General features: G+C 36.3%; 5 protein-coding genes across 10 annotated transcripts in view; 2 read left to right on the top strand and 3 right to left on the bottom strand.

Moving 5' to 3' along the window:
• Nucleotides 1–4,091, bottom strand: part of Lpin (phosphatidate phosphatase LPIN) — a 55,521-nt gene extending 51,430 nt beyond the window's left edge. The window contains exon 1 of the mRNA XM_036363390.2: nt 3,154–4,091. The gene's annotated coding sequence lies outside the window, so the exon portion shown is untranslated. The remainder of the gene's footprint in view (nt 1–3,153) is intronic.
• Nucleotides 4,092–4,433: 342 nt separating this feature from the next.
• LOC106620780 (uncharacterized) lies at nt 4,434–7,007 on the top strand. Its single transcript, XM_014239401.3, has 4 exons — nt 4,434–4,981; nt 5,041–5,628; nt 5,691–6,272; nt 6,339–7,007. The coding sequence occupies exons 1-4, from the start codon at nt 4,592–4,594 to the stop codon at nt 6,636–6,638; spliced, it is 1,860 nt and encodes a 619-aa protein (XP_014094876.2). The 5' UTR covers nt 4,434–4,591; the 3' UTR covers nt 6,639–7,007.
• Nucleotides 6,943–9,404, bottom strand: RagC-D (Ras-related GTP binding C/D). 2 transcript variants are annotated; one of them, XM_014239418.3, is made up of 6 exons: nt 9,283–9,404; nt 9,162–9,211; nt 8,619–9,083; nt 8,120–8,338; nt 7,915–8,057; nt 6,943–7,853 (listed from the first exon to the last, which is right to left on the bottom strand). In XM_014239418.3, exons 2-6 carry the CDS (start codon nt 9,162–9,164, stop codon nt 7,541–7,543), a joined length of 1,143 nt encoding a protein of 380 aa, XP_014094893.1. In that variant the 5' UTR covers nt 9,165–9,211; nt 9,283–9,404; the 3' UTR covers nt 6,943–7,540. The 2 variants fall into 2 exon arrangements, with proteins under 2 accessions (XP_014094893.1, XP_014094892.1); XM_014239417.3 differs by having other exon boundaries at nt 9,162–9,393.
• Nucleotides 9,405–9,470: 66 nt separating this feature from the next.
• mRpS17 (mitochondrial ribosomal protein S17) lies at nt 9,471–10,229 on the top strand. The gene is made up of 2 exons (XM_014239419.3): nt 9,471–9,728; nt 9,788–10,229. Exons 1-2 carry the CDS (start codon nt 9,621–9,623, stop codon nt 10,145–10,147), a joined length of 468 nt encoding a protein of 155 aa, XP_014094894.1. The 5' UTR covers nt 9,471–9,620; the 3' UTR covers nt 10,148–10,229.
• A 673-nt stretch (nt 10,230–10,902) lies between these two features.
• The window catches only part of LOC106620789 (uncharacterized), a 34,884-nt gene continuing 26,216 nt past the window's right edge, over nt 10,903–19,570 (bottom strand). For all 5 annotated transcript variants that reach the window (XM_070107679.1, XM_070107681.1, XM_070107680.1 and 2 more), the window contains 7 exons: nt 15,651–17,391; nt 14,946–15,591; nt 14,645–14,886; nt 13,290–14,565; nt 12,063–12,664; nt 11,788–11,998; nt 10,903–11,464 (listed from right to left, as the gene is read on the bottom strand). In XM_070107679.1, coding sequence (XP_069963780.1) covers nt 11,384–11,464; nt 11,788–11,998; nt 12,063–12,664; nt 13,290–14,565; nt 14,645–14,886; nt 14,946–15,591; nt 15,651–17,391 — 4,799 coding nt within the window. In that variant the 3' untranslated portion in view covers nt 10,903–11,383. The remainder of the gene's footprint in view (nt 11,465–11,787; nt 11,999–12,062; nt 12,665–13,289; nt 14,566–14,644; nt 14,887–14,945; nt 15,592–15,650; nt 17,392–19,570) is intronic.

The raw sequence follows: 19,570 nt of genomic DNA on the forward strand, positions 1-19,570 counted from the left end.
CCCAATTATTGTGAGCGCAGATTGGAGCTGGCTGTATAAAAATATACATACATTCGTACACATATGTAAATTTTATTGTTATTATTGCTGTTGCTAGGTATTTTTCATTCAGACAGTGACTGAAAAATTTATATCTACGAATGCATGCACATACATACTTATGTATGGTATATATTTTAACACGTGCAAGCGATAAATTTTCTATGAAAAGCAGAAAAATAGACAAAGAGTTGGACACAAGAGGCGGTAAAAGCTACCACTTTGTTTTCATGTCAGTTTTATTTGTGTATTTTAGCGAAAAGAAAAAGTAGCGGCAAATCTATTTGTGCTCTGTCGGTTTTTATTGTTTGATGGAAGTATCACAAGCAGAAAAAGCAAAATGTATTGTACAAATTCTAGTTAATTGAGTATCCACTGTTAGCACTTTCGGTTAGCGTGCAAGAAAGTGTGTAAAATACAATAATTTTCTGCGTATTCAAATTCAGATTACGGCAGTTTATACAGATTAGAGGCTGTTCCTCTTAGGTGGAGTTCATATCTGCATGGGTACATATGTATGTGTATAAGTTCATATAGAAATTATGAAAAAATATGCTAATTAGTTGTATATTTTGCAAACTAGTTAACACCTTTCTCTTCAGGTAATTTAATTCAGTAGAAAATATTATAGAATGTTCATATGTAGTAGGGATTTCGGTAGGTAAATAGGTACATATTTTGATAGAAACTTCATCACTTGATATCAAAAGATCACCTTTGAAGCTTTCCTCTGCTGACGAATATGAATATAATAATATTTCATAATTTTTTAATGTAAATTTTTATACCATAAACAGGTTTGTAACAATCTGTAGAAGACGGCGGCGACCCTGTAAAGTATATACATGTATACAAGGTGCGTTCCAAAGTAAACAGTAAAAAAGTAACAAAGTAAACTCTAGTGGCGCCATCTACTCCCAGTAAAGATTTCATGACATTTCATCTATTGGATAAGTGAAGTTATTGCGTTTTAAGTGTCAGTATGTTTTGTCATCCGTGCGAAAATGAGCTTCGAACAAATAGCCAACATTATATTTTGTTTTAAAATTGGTAAAACTTTTACCGAAACGTTTCAATTGATGAAACAAGTTTATGGCGATGATTGCCTATCCCGTAGCAGAGTGCACGAGTGGTTTTAACGTTTTCAAAGTGGTCGTGAGGACATAAATGAGAAATGAGCCGAAACCCAAAACATCGCGCCTGAAGAAGTCAAAAGTGAAGACAATGCTGTTTTGTTTTTATGATTCCAAGAGTATTGTCCACAAAGAATTTGTTCCACCCAGCCAAAACGTTAATGCGGTATTCTACCTTGGAGTTTTGAAGCCTTTGGTGCGCCGTATTCGAAGTGTTCGGCCTGAATATTGCGAAGATGGAAGTTGGCGTTTGTTGCACGATAATGCGCCGTCTCATCGATCGACGCTTGTGACCGATTATTTGACCAAAAATCACATTTTAACAATCAACCACTCCCCGTATTCACCTGTATTAAAGCAGAAGGAGACTATTTTGAATAAAATTAATTGATTTTGGAGATAAAACCATTTGTTGTCTTTTTTTTTTTTAAATCCTGTTTACTTTGGAACGCACCTTGTATGTATGTATGTGCGTATATAAATGATTTGGGTGACGAGCTGAGTCGATTTAGCTATGTATATACGCGAAATTTTGAAATCTTACTCACATCTTTTTCTTCCTAAAAATTTGCTCATTTGTCGGAACCGCCGATATCGGACCACTACAGCATATAGCTGCCATACTAACTAAACGATCAAACTCAAGTCCTTGTACAGAAAACTTGTTTATTTGACAAAATATCTTCACGAAATTCCGCTTAGACTATTGTCCAAGGCAACGATACAATCTCCGAACAAATTATAGCATATAACAGCCAAAGCTCAATTTCTGAATGCAATCTTCACTGCTTTTGGCCCAAGTCTAAGACGTTATTCTCTAAAAGAATTTTAGTGCAGTTGATGTTCATCCTCATAATTTAGATACTCATAGTATACATACATACAGTTGTACATACGTAACTATTGACCCTCCCAGAAGAATGTGAAGAGCAGTTCAATGACAAAAATATGTGTACATTCTACATATGTATATTCCTATTTAGAATATAACAATCTTACCAAAAAAGTGAAATTCCCAATTATCCCAAAAATGGAACCAAATACTATTTTTTTTTTCTTTTTGAAACATAATCACTGAACCGGCAATACTATATACATAAGTTTTATACACTGTTGACCACCGCGGTCGATACTTCTGCTGAACAATGAGTCATGCCTTGAACTACAACGTGAAGAGGTAATGCAAAAAGTTTGCCATTTTAGGAAAAATCAATGTAGAAAGACAAACGAAAAACTCGTGATCTTTTAAACAATATAGGTAAATGACTGACGCATAGAACCGCTTCTAACAACTGCTAGGTAGGAATAACAAACGAAAGCAATGCCTTCATACCTATAAAATAGTAAAAATTTGCAAAAAAGTTGCAAAAAGACGGGAGAGGCACACAATATGTAGAAATGTAATGTATGTTCACTGTCATCAAAGGAAACATCCCTTACGGTTACAACGTGTTGATAATTCCTATGTTTCCATTATATATATATTTATACAGATGTATTTGTACTATTGTTGTCGGGCGTTGCACAATCACCAATATCTTTTTATTGTTGCAAAAATTGTAACAAAAAGCTGTCAAAAACTGCAAATAAATATATAGACCTACATAAATTAACAGAAGCTAGAGATATGCTTTATGCGGTATAAGTAATATAAAATTTTTTATTAAATAAAGTTTTAGTATGTATATAAATAGGATTTCCAAAACTTTAATTATATATATCTATTGTACAAATAAAAAATTACTTTTTTCCCAGCTAAAATAAAACTAAATTACTTATGAATATTTCCACTGAATGGTATTAATTAGAAATATACCACAAAGGAATGTATGTACATCAATATTTTTACAGTATAGTGTGAGAAATGTGCTTTGTTTGTGCAAGAGAAAGCCAATCAGGAAAAGGAAATGCCAACATACATACATATATACAAAATGATGAACTACGGAAGATGGCGTAGGTAATGAAAAATTTGACTTACCGCAGGTCAAGTTGGAAAACACAAATATTCAAGTTGAGTTTAGTTCAATTGGAAATGCAACAAATTTAAATCCTTTTACTTGCACACTTTCAACAAACAATACTTTTACGACCAATAATTGTGCGTTTTTTGTATTTTTGAGAATCACTAGACGAATTTTACTACAAATTAAAACACTTGCCGTTTATAATATGTACAAACTTTTGCGCGTATGCAATATGTACGTCGGCACGTATGTATGTATGTGCGTATGTATCAAATATGTCTGCCGGTTTGCAGGCGATTAGCGGATTTTATGTGCATCAGCAGCAATATACACTTAAACACTTTGTGGGATATTACGAACAAACGGCACTTCGAATACGTGCAGTACATACGAATTTAACCTTTATTATGTACACATATGAAAGTATGTATCTACATACAAATACCAATAATTGGATGCACAATTCCAGCTACACAGTCTGGATAGAATATAATCTGCTGGACGACAGGTTTTCTGCGACACAATCATGCACTTTGTACACTTTATTACCTATTGAGTATTTTTATGTAATCCTTCAACTTTTTCACCAACTTGTCAGTCAGATATTTTAATATTGTTTAATTCACTTATTTTATTTCTGTAAAATCTTTTTCACACCAAACACACACAAACCGTATAATGAACACCTGAAAAGCACTGCAAAATTTGATACAGAAATGAAAATGCACTCAACAGACCAGTTAAACTTTCGCTCGACTCGCTTCAACTTCGCTCTGAAAGCAACTAAATCAATTGACGTATCCAGTTTGCTACCACTTTTTAGACTTTTATTTGCTTACACGTTTTTTGCTGAACTTTTATCACAGTTTATCACAGTTGTTTTGTTTTGTTTTTGTGAAAGTGCAACGCATTGTTGTTGGTTGGAGTAATGGAGCACAGACGTTCTCTCATTAGAGCTGCTGATACGGAAATTCGCCGCCGAAATGTCAAAAGTCGAAGAGAAATGTCAAAATGATTGTGAAAAATTGTGCGAATGAAATAGCAGAGAACGTATATTTTGACAATCGGCACACCATGAACGTTCTCTATAATATACGTTCTCTGGCAATTGTTACAAACAGCTGAGGATCACCTGTCTTGCCACATTGAAAAATGTTTGAAGCTCGTATTGTTTGTATGATATTGTCATAAAGCAAAGCGCAAAAACTGAAAAGAAAAAAATATTTTATAACCATCTATTAATTAATAATATTCTTTAAATTCTTTAGTAATATCAAATTTTTTCATCATAAAACTCGTACATATATGTGATTAGTTAATAATAGAATGTTGGCAATCATTGTTTGCAACACAAAACAAATTTGTACAAATTTTTAGATTGTACAAAAATTATTCAAATTGTTTGTCGAAAAATATCGGCCAAGTTTTGTTTGCTCCAACAAATTTTTTATTATGGACAATTCAAAAACAGCACAACAAGAATTCTGGATTGAATTCATAAAGTTGTACAGATCGCGACCAGTGCTTTGGAAATATGGCAGTGAAGTGTATAAAGACCGGATAGGAAAGAAGCATGCTTATAGGGATTTGGTGGAGAAAATGCGCGAGATTGAACCAAATCCTGATGTTGATATGGTAAAGAAGAAAATCAACAGTTTGCGCGCATGCTATAGGCGCCTATGCTTTAATGCCCAGGAACAAATTAAACTTGGTGAACAGCCGGAAATTAAATGGGTGTATTTCAAACATTTCAAGTTTTTACGCGAAATCTATGATCCGTTAACAGAAGATCAGGACTCAGAACAAAACAATGACGAGGAGAACGAAGATGAAGTTGTGGAAGTATGGAGTTAATTATGTGCCTGATAACAAACATGTACATATAATTCTACTTTTTTCAGTATATTCCGCATAAAAGCAGCACAAGTCGCAGATATCATAGGAATTCTACCAGTTCCTCAAGATCGCTAAACAATTCACTGGATGAAACGTTTAATCAATCAAAACATATCAATAATACATGTTTTAATATCACCCTAAATACTAAGGAAAACCAAACGTTTTGGATAGAATTTATTAAACTATATAGATCAAAACCCGAACTATGGAAAGTTAATAGTGATGTGTATAAAAATCGTAAAGCAAAGAAGCAGGCTTACAAAGAACTTGTTGCAAAACTGCGTGAAGTGCATCCTAATCCTACAGCTGATATGGTGAGAGCAAAAATCAATATTCTGCGGACGTCTTATAGAAAGGAATTGCACAAAATGAAACGAGCCATAAGACTGGGCAGAAAGCCTGTAAATAATTGGTTATATTTTGATCATTTTTCCTTTCTACATGAGTCTAAAGATCCCTTAGAGGAGGATAATACTACGAACGATGCTGATGAAGATAATGATGATTATGGCCCGCTTTATAACACAGCTGATCATATAGAAAACACTGATTTCGCTGCTATCGATGAAGAAATAGATGCAGTTGTGGGTGTAAGTTAGTTAGCTTGCAAAATAATAAATATGTGTATTAAAATAATACATTTCTCCTATAGTTTAATCCATCTAAGAACTCCACAAATACAGAAAATAATTCGCAACCATCCAGCCCGGAAATAACGTTGCATGAAAAAATAACTGTATCGCATCAGATAAATCACCAAAGTAACGGGCCTGACGACGTAAGTCTAAATGCAACAAAAAAACAAAAATTCTGGATAGAATTCATTAAGCTATACAGATCAAAGCCCGAACTATGGAAATGTGACAGCGATCTTTATAATGATGCTAGAGCTAAGCGGTCTGCTTATTTAGAGATGGTAAAGAAAATGCGTGAGATTTATCCAAATGCTAATGTTGGTATGGTTAAAAGAAAAATCAACACTCTCCGCTCTATCTATAGAAAATTATTATATAAAACGCGGAAAGGAGAACGTTTAGTTGGGAAACCGGCGTACCAATTGATTTACTTTAATTATCTTTCGTTCTTAAATGAACAAAATGATCCACTAGACGAGGATGAGGATGATTGGAATGATTGTGAAATTAACGAATATAGTTCAATGCACGATAATACGTCTGATAATAATTTACAAGATGATGATTTTGATGTTGACGAGCATGATCTAGTTGTGCAGGTAAGTTTGTCTTGCTTTGCTTAATTATGGTTATTGTAAGTTTGTTTGTTTTATAAAACAATTTAGTTTCTGACAACTAAAGAGAGTACAAAACGGCAGTATTCGCTTTCACCTTCACCGAACCACAACGAAAGAGCGCATAATGAAGCGGCAGGCATGCCATTTAAGAAATTTAAACAATATAATGATGAAGCTGATATTTTAGGCATAAGTTGGGCATATCAATACCGTAGTTTAAGTCAAACGCAAAAAATTTTTGCCAAAAAGGCAATTGATGATATCTTGTTTGAAGCGCGCCTAGACACATTACAACGCAATTCGGTTAAGATCAATGAGCGCGGTTGTGACTGCTGTAAACACACGTAATAAGTATGTTACAGTTCCGTTTGTTTTTTGTGTAGGAGTTCAAATATTTTCTTTTTGTTTTTAAGTTTTCTACATTGCAATAATACTCTTAATCAATAATGAATTTACATTTACTTAATTCTTAAAGATGAAGAAAATAAGTTGTTATTTTTCGCGTTTTTGTTATGAAATTGAACGAATTATTAATCGCAAACATAAGAAAAGTTAAGCCAGGCGTAGTTTAATTTATAATTTGCGATATTTGTAAAGTATAATAATGGAAGTTCGCTCGAGTTTATTTCTTTTATATAAAGTCTTTTTGCAATTAAAGTTTTTTATTTTTATTTATCAATGAATAACAAAAGTAAGACAGTTACAAATTTCACTTAATTCGCCGCATTTTTCATGTGCTGTACATTCATTTTAAGCTAGTATAAAAGTGTGAACATTTCAACTTATTGCATTTATCAATTTGTATTTTTTGTTTGCACTAGTAACGGTGATTTGAAGCTGAATTATATATGTATATATTTTTTTTTACTTATTTTGAAAAGCGGTTTCGACTCATAATTTTTAGTTTGTAATTAATTGTTGTAGAGTTAAGCATTAAAATAATATGAATTAGAATAAAGGCACAATAACATATAAAAACAGTGATTTGAAAAAGAAGAAATTATAAAGCTGTACTTATATGACAAAATGTATAGCTAATAAGTGCGCCGTAACGATTGTAAATTACACATACATATGCACGTTATAAAAAATTATTTTCGTGACATTGCGGTTTAAATCGTATATAATTGCCTAACACAAAATATAAACAACTTGTACACTGTTTCGTCCTGCTTACTATGGTTGTTCGTTAAATCATCTTGCATACGTATAAATTTATATATAAAAAAAAACCGCATTAACAGATCAAATTAATTCAAATGATTCTCATTAACGCGTGCAACAAGCTCATCCTCATCCTCGTCCACAACATCATCGTCTGGTTCAATTTGTTCGTCTAATGTTTCTAGTTTTTGGCTTTTCAAGCGCAATTCAAAAACTTCGCTGATAGCTTTGCGGAAGCATAAAAAGTTATAGTCGATAACACCTTGCCGATTGAAATTCTCCTCCCGTAATATGCATACAAGCGCAAGAAATTTGTTTACTTCTCGTAAATACAAAATCGTATTGTTGTTCAGCTTAATGAGACTAGAGCTTTCATGGTCGAAGGCCATTTCCTCCGAGCTGCAAAATAAATGTCGGGAATATAATACAATAATTCAACACAATGCATTTTTGTTCTTACCTGTAAATGCTCGAGAGATCGATGACCACATCGATCATGTCACAACAAAGTTCATAGCTTTGCATATCTACAGGCGAACAATCGGTGGCGATGTAGATCTTTGAAACAACATCAAAAAGGAACGCTTTCTCGATACCCGAATGCTTCAGTAAAGTAAATTAGCACAATTAAATTTAGTAAGTTAATAAAAATATAGTCTAATTACCGATATAAAAATATTAAGCAGATTCTCCAATGTTGGCAATTGCGGTATTAATTTTTGCACTACTTTGGAGAAAGCTTCGAATATCGAATGATCATATATGGAAGTTAAATGAAAACTCAAATGTATCTGGTTAAGACCGGCATCGCTAAGATCGTCAGAGGCGCGTTGATGTATATCCCGTTGTGATTCCATTTTTGAGTCGTCACTAATACCGTCAACCTATCGCACAAACACAAAAGCAAATATTATAATTAAAAGTTCTAGGGCTACAATACAACAATAAACTTTGGTATGTAAATAATACGCAATTGCAAAACCATATAATAAATTATAAAAGGGTTAATTTTTAAATCCAATAAACATTTGGCACATGCTTGTACTTTTCCATGTTTTTACATTATATACTCTGAACAACTGGTACTTTCTCACAAATAAAACTGATAACACAAAGACAACACCCACTACGCACACATTCAACTCTTACACATATTTTACATACCTTGTGTATGAAGACTTCGAACTTTATGCGTGGGTTTACTTTATATGCTTTTATAACGGTATTTTTGAACTTTGTCAATGCCTCATTGTAATCATCCTTTGCATCGATTACGAATACTAAAGCACCGCAACCGCCGAATATCATATCTGAATCGAATGTGGGATCTATAAAGTCGATTTGTCCGGGAAAGTCCCAAATCTGAAACTGCACGAAGCTGGAATTGTTAATGTCATCCTTAACAATTTTGCTTGTTGACTCTAGGAACAGTGTTTCATTCGGTGACATTTTGTGGAAGACGACTTTTTGTATGGAACTTTTTCCCGAACGTCGTAAACCCATAAGTAGTATGCGTGGTTTAGATTCGCCACCGCCCATACCAGGCTCATCCAAGCCATCCTGATCGAATGAACCGTAACCAAAGTCTTTTGGAAACGTGTCCACATGATATTCGTCGTCCTCGTAGCTCTTTGTTAGCGAAAACAAAAAACAATAATATTCGCAGTTATTTGGCTTCAACTATTATAAAGCTTATATTTCACTTACCATGACTTCGTTGCGCTACTGATTGCGTTTTCCAACAAAACGCTCTACCTCTGTAAGTGCATTCAATAGCTGATTAATTAGATATACTTATCGCTTGCACTTTAATGTGAATTGATATTACGTTTGTTTATTTTCATACGCAATTTGTATTTGGATGCTTTTTTGTGCAATTTTTAGATGCTTAAACAAAACCACTGCATTTAAATCACCAAAACAGCTGACACTTCGAAGTGTCAAAAATGACGTCTTGTATTGTTTTTAAATCCAATTTACTTCAAATCTAATCAGAAAGAACTTTGCAATTGGAACCCCCGGCTGACAGTTGTTTAGTACGTGAACAGCTGTTTCCACCTTGACATATTTTATAACATGTGTTAGTGAGGAGTGTTTCGTTAATTATTTTGTTTAAATTTATTGGTAACTTTGAAATAAAACTTTTATTATTGCATTTAAGAAAGAATGGCTTCACGTGGTGCAATATTATTAGGGCAATGCATGCCATGCATTAAGAAAAATGCGTCGAAGATACGCATACGACACATGGAGTTGGATAAGAATCTTAACATGGTAAGCAACATGATGTTTTATGCAGAAGAAAAATCTAAATCATTTTATTTCTTTTGTAGTATTTCAAAAAGGATGAATACTTCTTTGCTCATGATCCTGAGAAAGTTTGTAAAACGGGCGACATTGTGTTGATACGAGAATTGCCACAACGTTTGACACGCTTAATTTCCCATGCTGTGGAGAAAATTGTTTATCCATTAGGTGACATAACAGACCCAATAACCGGCAAAAAAGTTGTGGTGGGCAAATACCGCGATGAAATTGAAGAAGCAAACCGTTTGTATGGCAAATCCGAAAAAGCGTTCGATTATGAGAAAGCACCGAAGCGCGGACGTCTGGAGGGTACCAGAGATTATACACATGGCGAAACGTATATTAAATACCATGAAGATGGCAAGGATAATCCATTTGCTGTGTAGTATAAAGTTTTGTTGTTAGTTTAAATTTAATACTTATTCTCTATACAAAAAGGTCAATAAAGCTGTTTCTATTGAAAAATAATCGTGTTTTGTTTGCAATTTGAAAATTCTCTAATGTTGTAAAAAATTTATTTGGATGTAAATGTTAAAGTTAAAGTTTTTGCGCTCAATAACGAAAATAAATTTGAAATTGTTGCTTCGAAAACCCAAAGTTTCATATAAAGATCTACTAGATTAATTTTTAAAATAACTGTTAATAAAGATAATTGCAACTACGAAAAAATATATTTTATGATCTATATTAAAGATTAAAAAACAAAGATTGTGTATTTAATTTAAAATAAAATAAACCTTAAAATAATTTTAATGGAAAATTGTGCAGTTATAATAAAAAAATGTGAAGAAGTGATATCTTTGGACAAAAACGGTCCAAAAATAACGAGTAAAATAGAATGCGAGTGTTTTTTTTTTTAATATTGGATCCTTTGTAATACTATAATAGAGTCTAATAGAAACGAAGTAATCATAATTTTATTGTTTAAAAAAAAATTGTTTTTATTTTATTGTTGTTGTTGACAGTCCTTATAGGCCTGACTGTCGTAGGAACTAATAGTTGTTATGTGTATGCATCTTGCCATATTTACCATACATACATTTGTACATGGGTCTGCGAGATTTTATAATTTTGAGTATAATAGCGATCTATATATAGTATATCTTACCTGGAATTCCAAATATCATATAAAATATCGTAATTCTATATTTTAAGTTTTTATTTAAATATTTCTTTTTTAATTAATTTAGCAGTGGATAAAATATTGATTCAGCAGCTTTCTTCTCAAGACGCTGTGTGTTTTTTGTATTTATATTGTTACATAAGCCTTTTATTTATATATACATTACAATTCGATTTATTATCATTTTTCTAACATTTTATATATAATATATATATATACGAGTATGTAAAGTAATTCTAAACTAAGCATGTATTTAATATTATAATTTTTTTTTAATCTACCCCAAACACTTGGCCAATAATTAAATTTTAATTATATTTGTTCATTTTTAAATCCAATATACTTGTACTTGTATATGTACTTATATTTGGGCGTATGTATGTAAAATGTACGAGTAGGTTGTTTTTGTTGGTAGTTGGCTTTTCAATTTGCTCAAATTATTGTTGTTGTGCATATGTATTTTTGTTGCTATTTGTTCAGTAATTCCTTTCTTTTATCGCTAATCACAATCTCTTACGATGCTAAAGTTGTACTGCAGTAAAGTGTTTGCTTCGTGTGCTGTCTCCTGGCAAATATTTTGCTGAAAAAAATAATAGTAAATAATAATAAAAATAAGAAAAAGCGTTAAATTAATACTTCAATAGCTTCAAATAAAATTTTTGTGGTCATTATTGGAGTTTTAAAAAAAATCTTAAACGACAACAAGCATTCTTTAAGCGTTAAAATAAATTTTGAGTCAAAAACCGTCAAATTCGGTAATTTTTATGTAATTGTAAAGAGTTTAAACCAAAAAAAAATTTTATCTTTTTTTTCGCTCCACCCTAATATATATACCCAAGTTTCCTTTTGGGTGTTACAAACTAACTTCATAGCAAACTCGTTAATACAATTTTATAAAGTTACCTTTTTCGAGTCCACCGTCGTTGCGCGTAACGCCAAACTTCGTATGAAGTAACCTCGACTCGGTATATTAAAGTATATAACCGACACATTTGGCTGACGTTGTACGATGTTGGCGCTAAGTTGATGCGCAGATGATTGTAATAAATGTGCGCCCTGATGTTTAGTCAGCTCGCGATTACTACAAATGGTCCATAATAGTGGCACGGAGGAGCTGGAAAGCAAAATAATATAAAATTAATTATTTTGAATTTCATTTCCTCCTTCCTTAAGCTCACCTTAATTGCAGTTGTATGCTTGATTCCTTGAAAAACCTCGATAACGGTATAATATAAGTCATATTCAGCGATTTGCCACTATGCGGACAGTGATGCTCCATACCAAATGTCTCATTGTTTGTCTCAGCTATTAAACAGCTATCGATTTGCCAACAATCTATTTGTGCTGCCGCTGCTGCTGCTGCTGCTGCTGCTGCGGCTGCTCTTTGCAGCTCAGAGGATGTTGCACTACCTGTTGGTGCGCCCACTGTTTCATCTGCTGCGATCTTTACATCAATATCGAGACGTTCATCGGAACCGGATATGTCTTTTGAGGAGTCCGAAAGATCTGAACGTTGTTCGCTTGAAACTTCTACAACTTGTGTTTTTTTGTCCGTTCCAATAAAAGTGGCGTTGGTAGAGAGTATGGGTGTGGCCAGTGATCGTGGTTGTGTGTCTGGATCTGTGTCGATATCGGCGCTGTCTGCATTCGATTCGGATAATGGCAAATTTTCGTTGCTTAGCTGTTTCGCTGGAACCGCTGGATTTTCGTTCACACGTGTGATGCCTGCTAGGGTGTCTTGAATTACCGGCAATTGATTGGTTTCCTCGAAGCAAAATGACTGAAGTGATAGAGAAAAAATAAAAATTTTAATCTCAAAACACTAATTTAGTTGGGAATAGTTGAATATGAAGATAATATGGGGGAAACCTATCAAGTGTACCACAGGTTCAGTATTCAAATTGTCGTCGGTAGGACAAAGCCTCTATATACATATATTCGTCGAATGAAATCACAACAAAGTTTGGGATCAGGAAAATCAAATTGTCTCACAAGCTTTAAAAAGGTGTATCACGAACTATATGAGCAGTCGGGTCTACGTAACCGGCATGGACACGCTTTTCTATCTGAACAAAACTTATTTGGGGAATGCGTTTCGATTCCACCATTTATGCGAGGATTTTCGAGGTAGAACTGAATTCCGACTTTTTTTCAGATGTCTGTATTTGATGTCTTCGTACGACTTCAATTTCGACCTTTCCCGTTTCTTAACTGTGCAGTGTTATAAACTATTCAAAAATAATGTTTGATATTGATCGGAATAGAGTTACAACTCCAGTTCTGGGTGAAAATAGAATTATAAAATAGAATGGGTATTATTCAGTGGTGAGCTTTTGAATGGACCATTGAAAATATTAGCATATTTATATTTATTAAAAAAGCTAATGTATAACGAAACCACCCACCTGACAGTTGGACACCTCGTCATTGGTTGGCTTTTGTATGCATTGCGGTGGCGCACCGAACATTTCCACTTGCACAAATTTACACTGTATTCGCCCGACACTACGCTGAGAAGTTGACCGGCGCCCCAGCACTGATTCGCGTCCCAAGCCAAAATCGAAGCCAAACAATGCGGTTATCGGATTATCCACCGACTCACTATTGTTGTTCAAGCTCTGTAAGTCCAATAAATCCGTGCTATCCAATTTGTTCTCCAGTACTGCTTGACTCTTGTTTGCATAAGCGGGCACTACGTCTAGCGAGTAATTACCCGGTATGCCTTCAATTGTCACCTTGTTGGTTGTAAGTGGCAAAAGTGCCGATGGCGGCGAAACCGCTTTGTAGACATTGCGTGAACGATGACTATACGCTGGGGCAGTGGTATCGGGCACATTGTTGTTAGCATTCAAGTTGGTATTCTTTAGGTTGTCGCTGTGGTTGACATTGTTTTTGCCATTCACATTGCTACTCGATGTGCTCACAATGGCGCCGATGGCGTCAGCAATAGCTTCACCATTTTCCGACAGTGTTTCCTCACGTGAAGTGATCGAACGCGCCGCTGACTCTCTGATCGCCGTCGCCTTTTTTGTTAAATGTTGCGCATCGATATCGATGGAATTGTTATCGAAATCGTGTGTCAACAACACAGTGTCGGCCACTTTCTCCGAAGAGGTCTCATTAGCACCCAACGTACCCGGACGTTTTTGGTGCAACGTTAGATTTGCGCTATTTTCGGTTTGTGTGCTACTTGTGGCACGTGTATTTTGGAAGGACGCTATTATTTTGGGCACAACTTGTGCCTGCGGCCACTTAGACTTGTTTTTACTGCTGATAGTCTTGTTGAGTCGCAACAGCGGTGCCGTTGTCGTCACTTTAAACGTATCCTTACGTGGATGTAGTGGCTGTAGGCTTACAAGTGGTTTTTCCATAACGACCGTAAGTTCATCGTTGCGCCCGTTTTGTGAGTATGGATCACTGCTTTCATCATAGATTATTTCGCCACGTGGACGTGTATAGTTTCGATAACCCGGCGGACGTGACGTGCCACCATGCTGTACGGATTTATTACGGTTGAGCATGTTATGCACCTGTACGATATAACCTTCCTGTTCATTTATGAAAACTGAGTCATGACCTAAAAGATGACCATTGCTGTGGAACTGCAGACGGTCTAGTTGCTTGTAGTTGTAACGCTGTTTGTTGTGCTCGACGAAATAGAGAGTCGATACGGCTGCCAGACTTTAATTTGAGAAGAGAAAATGTTAGATTTGAAAATTTCCCCCCTTTTATGTTGGGACTTCCGTTCCGTTTAACTTACCAGGCTGCCATAACGATTACTAATAAGAATATAACAATCTGCAGGGACTTGTTCGAACAGATTTCATAGCCGCCGCGTGGACCACAGCTTTTCGTCAAACGGTATTGTTTGCTACGCTGCTCAAATTCGCTCTGTCTGCTTAGACGATTATTTCGCTCCAAATCTTCAATGCGCGTCTCCAGCGAACCTGTGACTTTGCACAGCTCTTTCACCGCACCAATATTTTCCATTAAAATTCGATCCTGCATTTAAAAATATATTATGTATCTTTCAAACTAAATATAATATTAATAGTTTCTACCTTATTGACGAGCAGAAAATTCTCGATTACATTGCCGTTCGGCAGCACGATACTGCCAGCCTCTTGTACCGCATCTGGTATAACTTCGCGCACCTCCTGCGCAATCACGCCCGTGTCCACGATCTCTTCGCTGTCGCTTTCACACGAACGCTTCAGACCTGAATGCACGGCAAATTCGGGCGCATAACGATAGCGTACAATACGTATTTTTTGTAAGTTACGCAGTTGCACCGATGTGTCCAACTCGCCGATTTCATGCTTAGCGCGACTATCACTGGGCTGCACTATATGACCGGATACCTTCAAGTTGCCATGTACGACCAAACTCTCATCCGGCCGATCTGTATTGATGCCCACACGTCCGGCATGGAAAATCGAGTCTTGCGTGATGCCACGTTGCCAGCAAAGATCGACATCGGACTCAAATTGACCGGGATTAGAGGCGCGTACAATAATGCGTTCACTACCTTGACTGATGATAGGAAAGTTTCCCGATATGGTATGGACATGCAAGCCCACCACTAGTTGAAAGTAACGCTGCTCTGGATTGGGACGTCCCTTTTTGCGCATGTTGTTGTTAGTAGTTTCTGAGAAATGCAAACGACCGACTGTGACTTTGCTGACAATGTGACTCTGCAGATCGATACTAAAAGAGAAGCTTGGTTGAAATTATTATTGTATTTGAAAGCGTGTGATATTACTTACGGCACTGGATAGAACGGTTTCTTCGAACGATCAGATTGGCTTTGCTCAACACGTATCGTCTGATTTGGCGCTTCCAATTTGACACCGTAAAAGTGCAAATGAAAGGAGTTGATCTTTTCTAGACCGGACGGTGTTTTTACAAACTTCGCATCGCCTTGCAGACGTGCGTGGCAAGTTATTTGAAAGTGATTCTTCTTCTGGCAAACGAACGCATCGTCGGATACCGAGAAATTGAAACCCTTATCTGCGTCGACGCGATAATAAACCACTGCGATCTCCTGTAAACTTTGGTCGCAGAGCTTATGCCAATTTTGTGGCTGAAATGGGCTAAAACGTATGCACGGCGTTAGAGCATTACCGTCACCGCCACTTTCGCCGCTACCACTTCCCGCTGTATTATTGCCATCCAGACTGTTATCGGCATTCGAGTTAATAGTTGACAGCGCGGGCGATAGTGAGGCAGCTGAGTGTGCGGGCGTGCTCGTCATATCGCTCGCAGTCGCATGTGCAGGTAATGTGATGGTAATTGGTGATGAGGCGCTGAGTTTTTGCTGTTGCTCCGCAGCTGCTGTAGCCAATCCATGCGTGGGACTCATGCGCAAACCCGGATCAGGTTTAATGCTAGCAAAGTCCGGACAATCTAGCTGTGTGGAGAGTTTACGTTTGCGGGATAAAGACAAATGCACTGGTGTTGTGGGCAATGACGAACGACTGTGTTGCGGTGGTAACGCTTGGCTCGTGCCAACCAACTGAACGCGTGGCACCTCGTTCAACGGTGAAGTGAGCGCACAGGATGTGGCATGCGTTTGCATTACATCCAGACCATTTACGATAGTCACATTGGGATAATTCACCGAGGGAAAGTTGCCACCTTGTAGATTTTCGTAAGACAGCAAGTGACTGTTGTTTGCATTATGTTGATTGTTGTTGGTATTTGGATTCGAGAACATCAACTGATGTGGTGGCGGTAAATTCATGTGACCATGACTGGCATTGTGTTCGCTATGCGTGTGTGTGCCGATAGAGTTCGCATGCGTGTGCGTGAGTGTAGCAGGATCTATGATAAGACCGGCTTCATGTTTCACTCGCACGCCGCTCATTGTGTCATTTGGTGGCGCTGTTGGCGAATGATTGTGATTATAATGGAGTTGGGTGGCGTTGCTATTGCTATGGTGGTTGTTGTGCTGCAGCTGTTGCTGTTGCTGCTGTTGTTGTTGATGATGGTGATGTGTCGTTGATGCTTGCGTCTGATGCGGTGGTGTAAATTGCGGTTGCAGATGCATGTCCGGCTGCATAGAGGATAGACCATTGTAGACATCGCGCGAGGTGAGTGTGAGACCATGTGCATCTTGCAGCGGACTGTAGGGTGGCTCGGAACCGGAATCCGGCGGACTATCAGGCATATGCGGTGTGCCGTGACTAACCGTTGTCGGTATGGGTGTCGCTATAGGTGTGGATGTTAAGCTTACACGCGCCGACACGCTCACTAATGATAAATTTGTATCGAGCGTGTTAATTTGTTGGTGATGAGGATTCTGTTGCTGCTGTTGGTGCTGTTGTTGGTGTTGGTTGACATCGGCCTTAGAGCTGCAACACAATGTGTTTTCGCGCGTATTATTTCCATTTATGCAGCTATTTTGCGCTTCTAGTTGTCCAACAGCGGCTTCAACCTGCATGAACTGTTCCAGATTACCGAAATCGATTGCCTCATTGTCGATGCCTCCAATGAAATCGGATCGATCTGTGGGTGATAAAAAGTAGTGAAGATTATACGTTTAGTGTTTAATGTTATGACAATATGTTATGACAAATATGGAATTATAAGCGTTTCAACAAAAAATGTGAACACTTCTAGAAACAGGTGGATAGCCGACGGTACGAGCTATTCAGTTACGATTTAACTCACGTCGCAGAGTCGTAAGCGAACACTGAGAAAATATCGTAATAACTTGTTATCATATTATTCTAAAAGAATCATAAACAAGTAAGAAAGAGCTAAGTTCCGGTGTAACCGAATATTTCATACTCTTGCAACTTGCCAGAATCAAAGCCAGGGAAATACCTTCATAAGGAAATACTTGCATAAGGTTTGTTAGAACAACGAAAATCATTATACCTATGTAGTATAGGTAGTTTGGGTAATTTGTGAATCAATTTCACATATTTTCAGCTATACATATATGTATATATATATACTATATAAATACTATAGTATATCGAATATTATACAAGCACGTTCAGTAAATTTTGCTAAGGTATCTTACTTATTTGCCGATATATGCGATATAAAGTCAGCCGGTAGTTCGAAAATCTTTCTTAAATTGTAAGAACGTTATGTAAAGAATTTGGTTGAAATCGGTCGAGCCTGTCTCGATTTCACCTATTTTCACACTATCGTAAAAAGGGTTGAAAATAATTGTTGTGCGCAAATTTGGGTGATTTATGTAGCTTTAGCTTTTTGGGAGATATATACATTAAAATTATTAGGAGGCGGGGCCGCGCACACTTTTTCAAGATTTTCAAAGCAATTAATTAATTATTGTGCTGGCAACTAACTCACTCATAGATGGCTTCAGTTGAATTTTTAGGTTTGCTGGCGTAGTCCAAATGTAAAACAAATTTTGTGATTTGATAGTTGGCAATTCAGCTGTCAATCAGTAAAAAAAGTTTTTTGATCGGCTGCGTAGTTTTCATCTGCCGTTCGTTGAAAAATGGAAGATCAAAAGGAACATTTTCGTCATATTTTGCTTTTTTATTTTCGCAAAGGCAAAAACGCATCGCAAGCTCACAAAAAGTTATGTGTTGTTTATGGCGACGAAGCCGTAAAAGAACGGCAGTGTCAAAATTGGTTTGCCAAATTTCGTTCTGGTGATTTTTCACTCAAAGATGAAAAACGCTCTGGTCGTCCAGTTGAAGTTGATGACGACCTAATCGAAGCAATAAGCGATTCGGATTGTCACAGTACAACACGTGAGATTGCAGAGAAGTTTCAGGTATCACATACATGCATTAAAAATCACTCAAAACAACTTGGCTATGTTCAAAAACTCGATACATGGGTTCCTCACGAATTGAAAGAAACGCATTTAACGCAACGCATTAACAGCTGCGATTTGCTAAAGAAACGTAATGAAAATTATCCATTTTTAAAACGAATGATAACTGGCGATGAAAAATGGGTTTGTTTACAACAATAACGAGTGGAAAAGATCGTGGAGCAGGCCAGGGGAACCAGCTCAAACAACATCAAAAGCTGGTATTCATCAAAAGAAGGTTTGGTTATCAGTTTGGTGGGATTATAAAGGAACTGTCTACTTTGAACTCTTACCACCCAACCGAACGATCAATTCTGTTGTCTACATTGAACAACTAACGAAATTAAACAATGCAGTTGAAGAAAAGCGGCCCGAATTGATAAATCGAAAAGGTGTTGTATTCCATCATGACAATGCAAGGCCACACATATCTTTGGTCACTCGGCAAAAATTAATGGAGCTTGGTTGGGATGTTTTGCCACATCCACCATATAGTCCTGACCTTGCACCATCGGATTACTTTTTGTTTCGATCTTTACAAAACTCCTTGAATGGTAAAAATTTCAGTAATGATGTTGATAATGTCAAACCGTACCTGATTCAGTTTTTTGTTAATAAAAACCAGAAGTTTTATGAATGTGGGATTATGATGCTGCTTGAAAGATGGCAAAAGGTCATTGATCAAAATGGACAATACATTACAGAATAAAGTTATTTAGTTCCAAGAAAAAATTGTCTTTGATTTAAAAAAAAAAATCCGCAATTACTTAGTTGTCAACCCAATATATTCATTGTGCCAAATTTGAGTTCTGTATTTTAATGTACGACTTAGTTATAGCACTTTATACGCTTTCGATTAATAGCATTTTGTGGGTATGGCAGTGG

The sequence above is a fragment of the Bactrocera oleae genome, chromosome 4, assembly GCF_042242935.1.
Source record: "Bactrocera oleae isolate idBacOlea1 chromosome 4, idBacOlea1, whole genome shotgun sequence".
Lineage (NCBI taxonomy): Eukaryota > Metazoa > Arthropoda > Insecta > Diptera > Tephritidae > Bactrocera > Bactrocera oleae.